This window comes from Hyaena hyaena, unplaced genomic scaffold (genome assembly GCF_003009895.1).
Source record: "Hyaena hyaena isolate Hyena2069 unplaced genomic scaffold, ASM300989v1 scaffold_364, whole genome shotgun sequence".
In the NCBI taxonomy this organism is placed as follows: Eukaryota; Metazoa; Chordata; class Mammalia; order Carnivora; family Hyaenidae; genus Hyaena; species Hyaena hyaena.
Window position 1 is genome coordinate 728,778 of NW_024080996.1, and position 16,576 is coordinate 745,353.

The 16,576-nt window shown below is 53.5% G+C and overlaps 1 protein-coding gene across 1 annotated transcript; it reads left to right on the forward strand.

Moving 5' to 3' along the window:
- The first annotated feature begins 762 nt into the window (after positions 1-762).
- On the forward strand, positions 763-14,988 carry ROBO4 (roundabout guidance receptor 4). Its single transcript, XM_039250270.1, has 19 exons — positions 763-834; positions 1,029-1,280; positions 1,645-1,974; positions 2,234-2,391; positions 2,588-2,708; positions 2,941-3,068; positions 3,176-3,404; positions 3,663-3,775; positions 4,492-4,660; positions 4,804-4,986; positions 5,093-5,135; positions 7,100-7,236; positions 7,353-7,616; positions 11,019-11,126; positions 11,301-11,442; positions 11,583-11,828; positions 11,964-12,322; positions 14,012-14,215; positions 14,331-14,988. The coding sequence occupies exons 2-19, from the start codon at positions 1,211-1,213 to the stop codon at positions 14,339-14,341; spliced, it is 3,015 nt and encodes a 1,004-aa protein (XP_039106201.1). The 5' UTR covers positions 763-834; positions 1,029-1,210; the 3' UTR covers positions 14,342-14,988.
- Positions 14,989-16,576: the final 1,588 nt, after the last annotated feature.

Below are 16,576 nucleotides of genomic sequence, written 5' to 3' on the forward strand. Positions count from 1 at the left end.
TACAAGGCTTGTCTGCTATAGGCACAAGGTTTCAGGGATGGAAAGACTCAGTAAAGTTCATTTACTCCAACCACCCTTCCAGGGCCTGAAAAATATCCTTGCTGAGGATGCTCGAATCATTTTGGTGAGAAGGTGTGCATAAAAATACAGAAGTAACCATACTGGCTAACCTTTACCGATCACTTAGAGTGTATTAGGCGCTGTACTAAGGATTTCATGCATTATCTTGTCTCATTCTTGCTCTAGCCCTCAAGATGGGAGCTATTATTATTACTCCTACTTATTTAAAAAAATTTTTAAGTTTATTTATTTTGAGAGAGACAGAGACAGCGCAAGTCAAGGATGGGCTGAGAAAGAGGAGACAGAGAATCCCAAGCAGGCTCTGCTCTGCCAGCACAGAGCCTGATGCGGGGCTTGAACTCACAAAACCGCAAAATCATGACCTGAGCTGAAATCAAGAGTTGGACACTTAGCCGACTGAGCCACTCAGGCACCACATTCTTGCTCCGACTTTACAGGCAAGGAAACGAGCTTGCAAGGATGAAGTGACTCGCTCAAGGTCTCAGAGAGCTTATTTCCTTTGTCTATGAGCTGAACAGGAACCGTGAGCGTCTCCCAGATTGTCCCAGAGCCTCTGAAGCCTTCCCGTCTTCTGCCCTACCCACCCGCCTGTCTTTGCGGAAACAGGCTGTGGGATGACCATATGCTCCTGCTTCCCTCTCCTTAGCTGCCTCAGCCCACTTTTCTCTCCACTCAGCTTCTTAGTGCCGTGCCCTGGGCCTACACCTCGGGGCCTCCATTCCACTCTAGCAGGGAGCCACCTGGAGCAGAGGGGTAAGAACTGCCAGGAAGGTTTAGATGGAGGCTGAAAGTTAAAGGATGAAGGCTGTGCTTAGAATTACGTCAGTGTGAGGAGCCTTTAGGAGATCCCAGACTAGATCACAAGGTTAACTTCAGGGCTGGGGCTGGAGTCAGGGGTGATGGCTAAAGGGGTCAAGGGCAGTTTCTCTCTGCTTGTCTCCTCCCAGTTCTCCAAGGCACCGAGGGCCAGGCAGGAAGCAGGGGTTTCCTCAAAGCTGCTTCCCTCCTGGGGCAGAGTCTCGGTCACAAACAACCACCGCCACCCCACCCCGCCCCTCCTTCCCTCCGCTGTGAGCTCAGAGCTGCAGGACAAAGTGCTTGGGACAAGGACAGAGGCCCGAGAGCAGCCATGGGCGCTGGAGGAGCAGGCCTTCTTGGGGTCCCGTGGCCCCTGCCTCTCCTGCTTCTGCTTGTCACGGGTGAGTGTGGCCCTCCCCTCTCCTAGCCTCTGCTTCCTTGATCCGAGGCCTGGACGGGGAGAGAAGAGGCCCCCTTTCCTCCCTTGCTTCCCTTTTTTAGTGGGGGTACCAGATGTGGTGGTGATGGTGATGATGATGATGATGATGATGATGATGATGATGAGGTATGTGTGAGACAGAGACAGAGATATAGATTGAGCGCCCTGCAGACTCTTGCTTGGATGCCCTGCGTGCCAGCTCTCTCTCCTCCCAGCTAGGTTACTAGTAGATGTTATCTTCAGGCAAGAGAGGGCAGAAGAGATGTTCAGGGATTTGGGGGCCCTGTTGGTAGTCAGACTGGGCTCCGCCCCTCTTTCCCTTCCAGGAGGTATGGCTCAGGACTCCCCTCCCCAGATCCTAGTCCATCCCCAGGACCAGCTGCTCCAGGGCCCTGGCCCCACCAAGATGAGCTGCCGAGCCTCGGGCCAGCCGCCTCCCACCATCCGCTGGCTGCTGAACGGGCAGCCCCTGAGCATGGTGCCCCCAGATATACACCACCTCCTACCAGACGGAACGCTGCTGCTGCTGCGGCCCCCTGCCCGGGGACATGCCCACGACGACCAGGCCCCGTCCACAGATCTGGGTGTCTACGCATGTGAGGCCAGCAACCGGCTGGGCACAGCGGTCAGCCGAGGCGCTCGGCTATCTGTGGCTGGTAAGGCCTGGGAGGGGAGGCCCAGGGCTGGGCACACCCAGGGCCAGATGCCTGTGGTGAGGACGTACAGGCCGGTCTCTATGAGGGAAGGCCTGGGATGGGTGAACCGAGCAGGCTGGGGCTCTGAAGAGTGAACACAAGGCAGCGAAACGGTGGATAAACCAGAATGGGGCGTGTGTGGTAGGAGACGCCAAGGCAGGACCTCTGTGGAGGGGAGCACTGGACGCTCCTCCCTGCTGACCCTCTGTCATCCCTGCAGTCCTTCGCGAGGATTTCCAGACCCAGCCTCAAGATACAGTGGCCACTGTGGGCAAGCAGGTGATTCTGGAGTGTGGGCCGCCCTGGGGCCACCCAGAGCCCACAGTCTCGTGGTGGAAGGATGGAAAACCGCTGGCCCTACAGCCAGGGCAGCGCAAGGTGAGCAGAGCTCCACCCCCTCCCCCACCCCGTACTTTCTCTGGTCCTGAGCATAACTGGGCACACCCCGAGGGAGTCACAGCCCCGTGTCCTCTGCGGAATTTGAGGAAGGAGAGGCCATGAGGCCTTAAGCTTCCCTCCCCAGTCTGAGCCCCTCCCTACATGGGAGACCTCACAAAGCACCTGGCCCTGACAGGTCTCCAGGGGCTCCCTGCAGATAGCAAGAGCAGAGAAGAGCGACGCCGGCACCTATATGTGTGTGGCCACCAACAGCGCAGGACGGCGGGAGAGCCGGGCAGCCAGGGTGTCTGTCCAGGGTAAGTCGAGGCTGGTCGGCTGAAGTTTCAGCCTGGTTCTGGCTGGGGTCAGGTATGTGGGGGTCAACCTGGGATCAAGGTCAGAGTGACACGGACCCTATTTAGAGGCATATTCCCTCATCTTAGAGTGGACATCGGGGAGTTGTGATTGCTCCAAGTCTGGGGGATGTCTCACTCCTCAATCCCATCAGTCTGGCCTGTAGGGCCCAGCCCAGCCCTGTGCTCTCCACAGAGCCCCAGAACTACAAGGAGCCTCTGGAGTTGCTGGCTGTGCACATTCAGCTGGAAAATGTGACCCTGCTGAACCCAGACCCCGCAAAGAGCACCAAACCCGGGCCTGCTGTGTGGCTCAGCTGGAAGGTGAGGCCCAGGACCTAGGGGTGGATTCCAGTCCAAGGCTCAAGAAAGAGCCGGCTGCCAGCTCCTTGACTCCCCCCCTCCTATCTGTCCTCTGCACTCTTTCCCAGGTGAGTGGCCCTGCGGCACCTGCTCAGTCCTACACAGCACTGTTCAGGGTCCAGACGGCCCCAGGAGGCCCGGGAGCTCCATGGGCAGAGGCCCTGCTCACCGGCTGGCAGAGTGCAGAGCTGGGGGGCCTCCTCTGGGGCAAAGACTACGAGTTCAAGGTGAGACCATCCTCCGGCCGGGCTCAAGGTCCTGACAGCAACGTGCTGCTCCTGAGGTTGCCTGAACAAGGTCAGAGACAGATGTCCTCAGGATTCAACAGTGTACTCTCTGACACCTTCTTGTCTGTGGGCCCCTGGACTGTCCCACTCCAGCCTGGAGGGATGGTGGGCCTTACTCCTGGACTTCCCTCTGCCATGGCCAGGCGAGCAGAGCTGCAAGAATCTCCTGTTCTTGCCAGTGTGGCCTCTGACCGTGTCCCCGTCCTACATCTTGTTCCTAGAGTCCCCTCCTTCAGCATCCCTTACAGCCTCTCTTCCTCCCCTCCAGTGCCCAATGCCCCTCCCCGGGAGGTGACCTTAAAACCTGGGAATGGCAGCGTTCTTGTAAGCTGGGTCCCACCACCTGCTGAGAACCACAATGGCATCATCCGTGGCTACCAGGTACCCCTCCACACCTTCCTAGTGGTGCCAGGACATCCTCTCGCCTGGCATCCTGAGTACCCTTGCTCCGGGCACTGGGAAACAGCACCTGTGCAGAGAAACCAGGAACATGTGCCGTTGCTGAGCAAGTGTCTGCCAGACGCTGCCAGGCCCTTTCCTATGTGATTTCATTTCACCTCCCAGTCCGTCCTGGGTTATCGGCCCTAATGTATGGAAATGGAGAGTGAGGCCAAGGCCACAGGTACAGGAAACAGAACAGGAATCAAGCCAGGCCACTTCTGACTGTCAACTTCTAAGGCAGTGTTATCGGAATGTGGCTCTTGGACCAGCAACACCAGCATCACCCAACAACTTGTTAGAAATGCAAAGCCTTGGGTCCTTCCCAGGCTTCATGAATCAGAAACTCAGGGATGGGCCTAGCAACCTGGGTTGGTAACAAATCCTCCCAGTGACCCCAAAGCATAGTCAAGTTTGAGAGCCGTGGTCTAGCATCTATTTTAGCAGATCGCTTCCCCCACCGGTGTTCTGTCAGCCTAGACAGAAGGCTGTCTCATTCTAGGGAGAAGGGAATAGGAAGTGTGGCTACATCGGGTAAGGGAGTGTTCCCCCCGGGGAACAGCGGGGCAGGATGATCACATGCCCAGAGATGGAGGTTTCAGCCTCCGGGAAGGTGCAGGGGGACAGGTGGTGAGTGCTCACTTCCGCTTGTGCCTCAGGTCTGGACCCTGGGCAACACTTCATTGCCCCCAGCCAACTGGACTGTGGCGGCTGAGCAGACCCAGCTGGAGATGGCCACCCGAATGCCAGGTTCCTACTGCATACAGGTGGCTGCAGTCACTGGCGCTGGAGCTGGGCCCCCCAGTAACCCTGTCTGCCTCCTCTTAGGTGAGGGCAGTGCCCACCCATTCCCCGGAACCCCCATCCCCACCTTCCTCTCTCCCTCTTCCTGCCTCACCCTTCCATCTTATTGTCTGCATGACCCTCATAGCCCCACCGGCCCCTCCCACTGACCTCAAATTCTCACATAGAGCGGACCATGGAGCGAGCCACCCAAGAACTCAGCGATGGTCCCTGGACCCTGGAGCAGCTGAGGGCCGCCCTAAGGCGTCCAGAAGTGATTGCTAGTGGCGGTGTTGTGCTCTGGCTGCTGCTGCTGGGCACCGCCGTGTGTGTCCACCGCCGTCGCAGAGCTGGGGTGCACCTGGGCCCAGGTGAGAGGATGCACTCCCTGGGGTCCAGGGAGAACCATACAGGGGGTTAGATCTCTGGCCAGGTGTTAGACACTCTGGATTTAGCCTTCCTTTTGCTCTCTCCCAGGTCTGTACAGATATACCAGTGAAGATGCCATCCTAAAACACAGGTGAGAGATGAAAGGGGAGGGGTTTGAGAGGAGGGGGCAGGTAGAGGGGCCAAGGGACAGTGGAGCCAGGACAGAGAATTGGATGGAATACTTATCTCCTCTATCGCCAGGCAGTTTGGGATCCTACTACCCAAACCTCTCCTGAGCTCCAAGTGAGAATTAATTTCTTTCCTTAATGCTCCGATCACACCACTTGACAGTTGAGTAAATGGAGACTCATGACTTAAGTGACTTTGCCCAAGCCAACACTGCTAAGTAGCTGGCCTTCTGAATTCCTGATCCAGGGCTCTTGTCACCCACCTCTCACTAATCCTTACTACACTCTCCTGCTGTCTCATTCTGCTAGGTGGGGAATAACTAGCACGGGAGGACCAGACTAATTTCTAGTTTTCTCTGTACACCCAATGTCCACCTAGCAGTAAGTAGTGCCTTTGCCTTCAGAAAATCACCTACAGTGATCTCCTTCACAGTAATACCCCCAGTTCCAGCAGAGGGCGCTCTGCCCCTACGTTCTCAATTCTCACTCCTCCTCCATAGCAGGGTCCGCTTGCAGGCACACCTGCTTCAAGTGTCTTTGGCTGCCAAAGCAAGTCTGCGGTTATGAGACAAGATGCTAAGAAAGAAAAGATCCCTTTTTGTCCTACTGGCTGAGTCTTACACTAAATAACCATTTCATCTCTCTGCCCACCTTCTCCTGCTCTTTATCGCATTGGATTTCCTCTCAACGTGATTGGCTTCACGTTCCAAGTCTGCATCTTTCAACAGAAGTTTATCAAGTACCTACAATGTGCCAACCACATCCAGCCCTTGGGTTGCCATTTTGCTGTCAGTTTCTCAGCCCAGACCAAGGTCCCAAGTGGGCTGAGGCCCTATATTCCTGTATCATTCTGTGCTCAGTGACCTTTGTCTTCCAGCTACCTCTCGGCCTTTGTTCTGTCCCTGAACCTTCTCTGGCTCCCCTGGGACCTTATCCCTTGTCTTTGAAGGAGATTCCATTCTGATTACTCTGTTCATCCATTTCTTTAGCACAGGCTCCATCCACCAGACAACCATGCTAGCATATGAATACAATCGAGAGCTAGACGTGCAGAAACATGTAAGAGATACGTGGAAGAGGTGGGGTGGGGAAAAATTCCGCATTTACCCTGATGGTAAGAAGGGGGAAGTCAAAAGCAGCAGCAGGAAGAACTAGCCCGCTATGTTCCGAGGGAAAGATCAGCTGTTTGGTCTGACTAGCACATAGGGTACAAGATGCATCAGAGTAAAGGATAAGGTGAGGGAGCTGAAGGCCAGACCAGCAAAGGTCCTGTTCACTGTGCTAGGCAGCTGGGCTCTATCTTGGTAAATGGGGAGCCCCTGGAGGTTCTAGGCAGAGGAGTGCTTTGGTGTGATCTCTGCTCTTGAAAGATCACTCGGGCAGCCAGCAGGACGCCCGGTTCAAAGGGAACCAAACTAGAGGTAGAGAAGGCAAATTCCATGTAGCAAACTCTTACTCTGCCAGCTGAGTGATCTCACATTTCCTCATTTCAACTCACAACATCAGCCTTATATGGAAGCCTTTTTTGTTGCCCTTTTACAGATAAAGAACCAGGGCTTAGAGAGGCTAATAGACTTCTTTGCCCAGGGTTGCACACATAGGCTGTAGAAGATGGAGATTTTCACACCGAGTTTGTCTGTCCCGGATCTGTGTTCTCTTCGTCTCAACACATAGCTGTCTCTCTTTAATGCCTCCTCATTTTGGGCCCCTTGGGCTTCCCCCGGTCCCAGGAAAAGAAAGGACAGCTGAGTTTGGGGATGCCAGGTCAGAGATCTTAAGGAGTCTGTAAAGAGCTAGAAAGCAGCGAGAATAAAGCTGCTACCACCGTCTACTCAACCCCTTCTGCTACCCACTGGGCTGGAGGTCTTGGCCCATGTTCTCACCTGGCCCCATTTCTCCTGCCCCGCCCCCCCTTCCATTGACCCAGGATGGATCACAGTGACTCCCCTTGGCTGGCAGACACCTGGCGCTCCACCTCTGGCTCTCGGGACCTGAGCAGCAGCAGCAGCCTCAGCAGCAGGCTGGGAGTGGACCCCCGGGACCCGCAAGACTGCCGTCGCTCCTGTGAGCATGCCCAGTGGGTCCAGGGCCCTGCAGTGGGGCAGGGATCCCAGGGCTGGAGATGGGCGTCGTGGGGTGGGAGGCACTCACCGTAATTCTTCCTGTCGTTTTTACCACAGTGATCTCCTGGGATCCCCGAAGCCCTGGTGTGCCCCTGCTTCCTGACACCAGCACTTTTTATGGCTCCCTCATCGCTGAGCTGCCTTCCAGCCCCCCAGCCCGGCCAAGCCCCCGGACCCCAGCTGTCAGGCGCCTCCCACCCCAGCTGGCCCGGCTCTCCAGCCCCTGGCCCAGTCCAGATAGCCTCTGCAGCCGCAGGGGACTCTCTTCTCCGCGCTTGCCTCTGGCCCCTGTGGAGGCGTGGAAGGCCAAGAAGAAGCAAGGTAAAGATGGGGAGCATAGAGACAGTCTGAAGCAGGTGGCAGGAGGATCAGGAGTGGGAATGCAGTGGGACCATGGCCGGGGGACCTGGAAGCGAGACGTGCGCTCTACCCCACCCACGGTCCCCCAGTTCCCTGCTCTGCTGGACACGGGGTCTCTCCGCTATCACCAAAGCACTAAGCCCGGGGTGTGCTGGCCTCCATTTTTCTTTACATTGTTCTCTGCTTCCACTTGGCCCACGTCAGTAGTGGGCCCTCTTTCTGCATTCAGTTGAACTTGGCAAACATTTCATAAGCACCACTGTAGGCCAGACGTGGGAACACAAGAGACAGCTCTTGCCATCCAAGGGCTCAGAGTCCGATGACAGTGCCTGATCGGCACGTAATTAACTCTAAACCTGGCGGCGTGTGACCAGTGCTAGCTCGAAGCCTCATAACCTCGTGCACTGTGCACCTGCCTCTCCAGACACTGACTCCCCCACTCACTTCCCGGAGAAGAAGAGTAATTCCTTTCTGCCCAGATTCCTCACCGGACTTCCAGCTACTCGCTTTGCCTTTGCAGAGGGAAATAATTACAGTCTCTGTTTCTTTAGGAACTGCTCTGCATTAGGTGCTTTATTTGTTGTTTCGTTGAATCCCCCCAACCTACTGGCTAGATATTCTTCCTCTAATTTTGCAGATGAGGAAAGAGGATCAGAAATGAGTCCCTTGTTCAAAATCCCACAAGTCAGTAAGCTGCCGAGCTCAGATTTGAAGCCAGGCTGGTCTGCTTCCTAAGGCCACCCTCTGGGAGTTCTCTTAGAAGATTCTATTCTATCACTGACTACTTTCTCTTGTTTCTGAACACAGGCCTGCGCTCCACCTGCTGTCTTCACAAGCCTTCTGTGCTGCTTAGTAAGACTTAGAAATGTCCTGCAGCCAATTCTTTTTTTTTAAGTGGATATAATCCAAATTTCACAGAGACAAAGATGGATACAGAGTAATTAAGAACTTGTCCAATATCCAGAACTTTATGACTCTAAATATTAGCAAAGCTGGCATTCTTTCCAGCTTCCCCGCAGAGCTATTGCATTAAGAATCCTCGGTGGGAATGAAATAGCAGCTAAAAAGGGGTTGAATCAGGCTCATTTACAACCCAGCCTTCCCATGGAGAATGACACTGACTTGGACTTAATATAGAGCTCATCTTCAAATGTTAAAACTGCCGGGGAAAAGTGAGTAGTTTTCTACAACGAACTCTTAAGAAAGGTTCCAATTTCAAGATGAGACTTAGGTCCTCATTCCACCCTGTGTCTTTTCACCCCAGCCCTGCTGGTTGACCATAGTGATGCCCCTGGGCTGGTGGACACTTAATAGCCCACCTCTGGCTCCTGGGACCTCAGAGGCAGCAAGAAGCACTATGGTCTGGTCAGAGCCATGGAGTTGGGTCCACTGCTGTGAGTCCTAAAGACTGAGGATCCTTTGTCTTCTGGCAAGCAATCTCAGGTCCCCTACTCCCCTTGGCCTGTTTATTCTTTTTTCTTATTATTTGCCCTTAGGTGGGTTTTTGTTTCTCCACCACCTCCGTGCCCACAACTGTACTCTCCCATGTTTCATCCATTATATAAGGGTCTTAGTTCCACTCTGCCAGATGTGTCCATTGAATATCCTAATTCGTTCATTCATTCATTAATACAAATATTTATTGCTATTCAGGTGTGCCCAGTGAGATTTGACCTCACTGTCATAACATTTTTCTTGTGTAGTTGCTCAAATAACAGCGAAATCCAAATAATCTCAAGCAGGGTGGAAGGAGACTTTTTGTTATGAGAATCCTTTAGAGGAAATGAATGGGTTGGGACCAATGTGGCCTTTTCTAGGACTAGCCTTTCCTCTTCCTTTTCCACACAAACCAACCAACCATCATGTGTCCCCATTTCTGAGCTTACTCAGGAAGCCAGGCACTAGACGAGACAAAGCCATTGAGAGCCAAGTTGGAGCACCTGAAGTTGGCCTCCAGAACTCCCCAGGTCATACAACAACTAAAGGAAATTAAAAAAACAAAGCAGCCTAGGTACAAAAGGAAATGTTAGTGGAGGAAGTCTAGCCATTGTGTGGGTTTTCATCCCAGAGGCTCAGAAGGTCTGGCGACTGTATATGGGTTCCCGGGGGCCCCAAAGTCTCAGTGAATGCTGTAGTCTTGATCTCGTCCCTGCTCTGAACCTGCCCTTGGTGGCATCCAAATCTTTGAGGACAGCTGTGCCTTGAGGGTCCTGCCTGGTCTCCGGTTTACCAAGGAAGGAACCCCTTTCCTAACTGAGCTTCTGATCATGTGGTACTAATCTGAAGACTGTTTCTTTTTTTTCCTTTACTTGATGGTTTTTTTTGGTTCCTGGTCTTGAGGAAATCTCTTCCCTCTACCACCCTTCCAGTTCTCTTCTGGTTTAAGCTTAGATCCATTTGGGTTTTGGCCTGACCAAGAAGCATACTCTAGGGTTACTGCCCCCAGCTGGGTCTGTTTCTTCAGTTACCTCAGCTTCCCTACTGTCAGAGTTCACTGAGAGCCCACTTAAGTGGTCATGTGGCAGCCTGATGGTAGCCACCATCTTGTGATTCTTCTCACCTTGTGTTTATATCCACATCTCTGATATTATCCATCCATTTGCTTATTCATTTGACAAATATCATTGAGTATCTACGGGTAGGGCACTGCCTCCTGGGTGAGGCCAACACATCTTCCTTATTCTAGAAGTTCTCTCTTCTTCAGTTGACTCCTGTCACACCCAGCATGGTGTAGCATTGTCTTATCTACTCGGCTCAACCCTTCCTCCCAAGTGGGAAACACTCAGGTTTCTCGGGGAAAGGTTATCCACAACCACATGAGATATTTGTAATGTGAGAAATGGATATTAAGTTTCTCTTTAAGAAAAGAAGGGGTATTTGTCTTCACAGAGCCAGAATTCATGAGAAGAGGAACAATGTGGGGGTATAGAGATCAGGAAGATTAGGATGTGTACATAAGGAAAAGAAAGTTGTCAAAGTATCTTTTAGGCACCAGGAACTTTCCAATCTGTTTTTATAAATAAATTAAATTTGGCAAAACTATGGTTTGACTGGATGTTCCCAAATGAAACTGGACCTCAGAAAATTTAGTGGCTTTACCTGAGGTCACATAGCAACTATATAACTGGGCTGGGCTGTGAGGGTAGGTCTTTTGACTCCAAGCCTAATGCCACCTTCCTCCCTACCATAGCTGCAGGGATGAAGGTGGAGGGACAGAGGATGCAGGGAGATTCTTCCTTCTTGTGTCTAGGTTGAGGGACCCTAAAGCCTAACTGAATGACAAGGCTGAATATAGAGCCTGTGGTTGGGGTCTGAAAGGCCCACCATGGCTTGCCCCCCACCCACTGACTCTTGCCTTTGCAGAGCTGCACCAAGCCAACAGCTCCCCGCCTCTGCGGGCCAGCCACCCTATGGAGCTCTGGGCCTGGGAGTTGGGAAGTAGAGGCTCCAAGAACCTTTCCCAAAGCCCAGGTGAGAGGAGGCCCTGAGAGGTGAGGCAGGGTGTAGGGGCCACTACAGATGGCTGCTCCTGTCCCTGAGGAGGCTGAGTGGGTGGGGTGTGGGAACAGGAAGCTGGGAGGACAGGGTGGGATCTGGGGCTGATGGGGGCTTTCCCATTCTCACCCCTAGGCTTTTGTTCCCCAGGAGCTGTGCCCCAAGCTCTGGTTGCCTGGAGGGCCCTGGGACCGCAGCTCCTCCGTTCCTCCAATGAGCTGGTTTCGCGCCCTCTCCCCCCAGCACCCCTGGCTTCTCACCATGAAGCCTCCACTCAGAGTCAGCAGATCCAGTAAGAGGGCATGGGGTTAGGAAGCAGGGGTGGGGGATTGCGGTGTGAGGGGGGTATTTGCTGCACTTGGACAGGGGCTGCAGGAGGGGTGGATAGGGTCTGCAGTAACAACCCTGTCCTCACTCTCTTACCCCCATCAGGCACCCGGCGGAGCCCCAAGCTCCCTCCTCCCTCCCACTGCCAGCCGCTCCCCTCCCCCTCCCTGTCCCCTCCAGTCCCCCCAGCCCCTCCAGCCCCCAGGCCTCTTCCCTCTCTGGCCCCAGTCCACCTTCCAGTCGTCTGTCCAGCTCCTCGCTGTCATCCCTGGGGGAGGATCAGGACAGTGTACTTACTCCTGAGGAAGTGGCCCTGTGCCTGGAGCTCAGTGACGGTGAGGAGACCCCCAGGTGAGTTGCCTGAGGGATGACCCAAGGACTACAGATACACACACAACAGGAGAATGCTTATCTCAACTGGAGTGTTTCTGCTGTGCCGCGGACCCACCTCAACCACAGCACTGTCTCTCATCTTGCCTTTTCTAGGAATAGTGTGTCTCCTATGCCAAGGGCTCCTTCACCCCCTGTCACCTACGGCTACATCAGCATCCCGACAGCCTCAGAGCTGGCAGACATGGGCAGGGCCGGAGGAGGGGTAGGGTCCGAAGTGAGGGGCTTGCTGTGCCCACCGCGGCCCTGCCCCACCCCCACCCCCAGCGAAGGCTCTTTGGCCAATGGCTGGGGCTCAGCCTCCGAGGACAACGCCCCCAGCGCCAGAGCCAGCCTCGTCAGCTCCTCTGATGGCTCCTTCCTTGCTGATGCCCACTTTGCCCGGGCCCTGGCAATGGCTGTGGACAGCTTTGGCTTTGGTCTGGAGCCCAGGGAGGCCGACTGCGTCTTCACAGGTATGTGAGCCCACCCTGCCTTACTCCTCACTCCCACCTCTTGGAAGGGATTCATCTCCTATAAGAACCCCTCCTTCATTTTCCCCAACCAGGAGGCAAGTCTTCCTAATCATTGTCTTTGTTTTTTATAAGTTTGTTTCTTTATTTTGAGAGAAAGAGAACACCCTTGGGGGAGGGGGGGGTAGAGGGAGAGAAAGAAGTGCAAGCAGGCTCAGTGCTGTCAGCACAGAGGCTGACATGGTGCTCGATCTCACAACTGTGAGACCGTGACTTGAGCTGGAATTAAGAGGTGAATGCTAAACCCACTGAGCCACCGACGCTCCCCCCAATTATCGACTTTGTGGTTATCCTTAAAACAGCTAATTCATTTTATTGAATGATTACTATGCCCCAGCCCCTATGATAAGTGCTTTATATACATTCAATATTAACAACTCTATGAAAAGTATTCTTTATCTTTCGTTTCCAAATGAGGGAACTATAAGTCAAACAGGTGTTTTTTTTTTTTAATGTTTTATTTATTTCTGAGAGAGAGAGAGAGAGAGTGTGAGCAGGGGAGGGTCAAAGAGAGAGGGAGACACAGAATCTGAAACAGGCTCCTGGCTCTGAGCTGGCTGTCAGCACAGAGCCTGATGCGGGGCTCGAACCCACGAACTGTGAAATCATGACCTGAGCCCACTGAGCCACCCACGGTTTTTTTTTTTTTTTAACTTGCCCAAGGTTGCACACAAGAACAAGGTCAAAATGTTCAAGTCTAAAGCCCAGAGGCAGCCAGTTGTATTACCCTCCCTCCAGGTCCCTGGTCTTACCCAGACACCCATCACCAGGAAAGATTGCTCCCCACCTCTTCTATTTACTATTTTCTCCAACCCACTGTTTCAGATTCTCACTATGGGAAGTTCTGTTTTCTCTCTTACCTCCCACTGTGCTTGTAAGCCCCTCCTCTTGCCCTGTCTGTGGCTGGGGTAAAGAGAAGCGGGGCTCACTCCTTCACATGTCTACCAGAGTGGGACAACTATCTCCATGGCAACAGAAGGTAGCTCAGGGCCCCCCGTGCCCTTTCCTCATACTCTCTGTCAGATCCCCTATCCCCATCTTATGAACCCTAACTCTACCCTTTGCCCCCAAGAAAAACAACCAGGCTTGTGGTAAATGGGAAAACAAAGATAATCCAGGGTAGAAGTGCCCATAACAGAGGGAGAAGAAAGATGCCCAAGGAGAAGGAGGGCAAAGGGAGAGAGTATGGATGGAGGGCCAGAGATGGGGGTAAGGGGGTGCCTGGGTGGCTCAGTTGGTTAAGCGTCTGACTCTTGGTTTTGGCTCAGGTCGTGATCTCATGGTTTCCTGGGTTTGAGCCCCACATGGACAGTGTGGAGCCTGGTTGGGATTCTCTGTCTCCCTCTCCCTCTGCCCCTCCCCCCACTCACTCTGTCTCTGTGTCTCAAAATAAATAAACAAACTTAAAAAGTCCAAAGGCCAGAGCTGGGCTAGGAGGAAACAGTTCAAGCCATTCCCCCTAAGAAACCAATGGACTCATTCCAATTGCCCTCAGAATTGATGGGCCGAGTTGGGGCTAGTTTATCTTCCGGGTTGGATATATGCCTTATGCAGGTTCTAAACATTCTGCCCTAAACTGGTCCCTCAGAGTGAAGGCCAGCCCTTCACAAATAAATCTACCCTCCCTGACAGATGCCTCCTCACCTCCCTCCCCGCGGGATGACCTCTTCCTGACCCCCACCCTCTCCCTGCCCCTGTGGGAGTGGAGGTCAGACTGGTTGGAGGACATGGGGAACCACAGCCAGCGACTGGGAAGGGGGCTGCCTCCCTGGCCCCCCGACTCTCGGATCTCTTCTCGAAGAAGTCAGCTCAGCAGTCCTGAGCCCAAGGCCGGCAGTAAGTGCCTGTCTGCCTAACTCTTGGAGGGATTCTGGGGAGGAGCCTAGAGGGGAGCTCTGGGGTTGGAAAGGTGAGATGAAGGTAACTCCACTCTCCTTCAACTTCCCTGAAGCCTCCTCATGAAGTGCTTCCAGACAAGAGATGGCCAAGAAGAGAATCAAAACCACCCCGCTGTGGAGTTTCAGTCTTGGCCTGTAGTTCTCCACAGATCTCTGCAGTTGGGGAATGACCTTGCCTGGCCCCCAGGACAGTTCTCCTCTCGGGATTGTGAGAACAAATGAAAGCAAAACAAAGTAAGAGCAAAGCAGACCTGGAGCCTGCAGGGAGCAAAGTCATCTCCACCTTACCCCCACCCCTTGCTTTCTCCTCTGCTCGCTCCATCCCACAACTGGGTCTCCAGGCCTGAGAAGCAGCCTTCTTTCCTGATCTCCCCACCCAGTCGGATCACTGGAAGCGAGAGGGCCAGAGATCTTCCCGGAGGACAACTTGTGGGACAGGCTGGTTGGGAAGGAGCTTTACAGAGCCCATGCCTCTTGGGAAGCCACCATTCCTATGTAGGCAAGCTCGCCTCTCCCCAGCCACACCCCATGAAGGAAGGATGGAGGAAAACCCAGTGAAGCCCAACCTTGGTACCAAGGCAGAGGGTCCAGGATGGACCTAGGGAGGGAGCAAAAGGAAGGGAGGTGGGAAAATGTGGGACCAAACACCTTCTTGATACTGTGGACTCTATGAGCTTGACAAATTGATACCATTAAACTGAAATGACTTGAGTTCGGTGAGATCACCCCCCAGAGCACCATTTCTGGGGAGGGTACCCGGAGGTACGGGAAGAATTCTGAGTTAGAACAGAACTGAGCATTCATCGGCACTCAGGGCATGTCACTTATTTCTGTTCTGTAATTGAGGGAAGAACGACACGCGTCCATCGGATTTTCCCTCGGGCTGCTGGTCTTAGCAACTGGTCCTGCTCTCAGCAGTCCCAGCGCCCCCTCCCCAGAGACCAGTCCTGGATGGTTAAGACCAGGCGTTTTCTTAAAATAGACAAAGTAACTAAATTCCACAAAAGGTAGAACCACCTGTAATGGTGGGCTGGTGAGCCCCCTTCAGACAAAACAACAGAACAGAGAAATGGAGCAGGACCGCCAAGCCCGAGCCACAGAAAGCCGGGCAGGTGGCGCCACGTCTTGTTTCTAACTTGGTGGGAAAGGCAGGGCAGGACACACAAGCTGCAGGGCGTGGTGCTCCTGAACGTGACCGGGGCCACCTGAGGACATCCTCAGGGAGGGCCGATCAGGAAGCAGGCCCTCACAGGGGGTGATAATCCCCCCAAACCAGGGTGGCTCTACCTACCCGGAGGCCACTCTGAGCTCAGAGGCTGAGTGAGGCAGGGCCTGGGGGACTTGGTGCTGCCTGAACTCCCTTAAACCAGCCGGTCTGGACTGGAATGTCATCATCTCAGGATGAGAAATCAGTGCTCCGGATACATATCCGTTCCTCTCTGTTTGCTTTTCCTTTTTTGGATTTTGTTTTTCTTTTAGCTTCCTGGTAAAATTCCTTTTGAAAACATTCCAACCCTGTTGGCCAGTCCAAAGGAGAAAAAAGAGATTTGTGCACACTTAGGTCATAGGGGCAGGAGAGGTCACAGGCCTAGTTTAGGGGAATGAGGGTGGGGGGGTGGGAGGGGTAGTGGCCATTCCCTGAGAGCCCAGAGCAGTTCCTGAGCCTGGGGGCAAAGAAATGAGAAGGAAACAAACCGCAGAAAACCAGCGAGTGGAATGGGCTGTGGGTGAGGGAGCAATGGGCATTACGGCATTCAGAGCCAACATTTAAAAAAATCCTATGTCGTCAGCCAAACCCATCATATCGGGGCCTCGTCTGGCCAAGAGGTATCTGTTTGCATACACCCTCTGTTGAGGGGGGTTGGGGAGCCTGAAAAAAGGCTGTTTTTCCTTCTTGGCTGGGGTTTCCCCCATTAACTCCTTTCCATTATTATTGTGAGGGGCAAGAGAGGAGATAGACCCCAGAGGAGGGTGCCAAGGGCCTGGCTTGGCTGTCTGAAGATGGGACAAATTTCTCATTGCTGGTTATTTGGAAAGTCCCTCTGGTTGTTTTTTTATTTAAATATTTTATTTATTATTGAGAGAGACAGAGCATGAGCATGGGAAGGGCAGAGAGAGGGGGAAACACAGAATCTGAAAGAGGATCCAGGCTCTGAGCTGTAAGCACAGAGCCCAACATGGGGCTCAAACTCAAACCGCAAGATTCTGACCTGAGCTGAAGTCGGACGCTTAACCGACTGAGCCACCCAGGCGTCCCCAAGTGCCTCTGGTTTTAACTGGGGAGAGAGGGGGCTTCAGC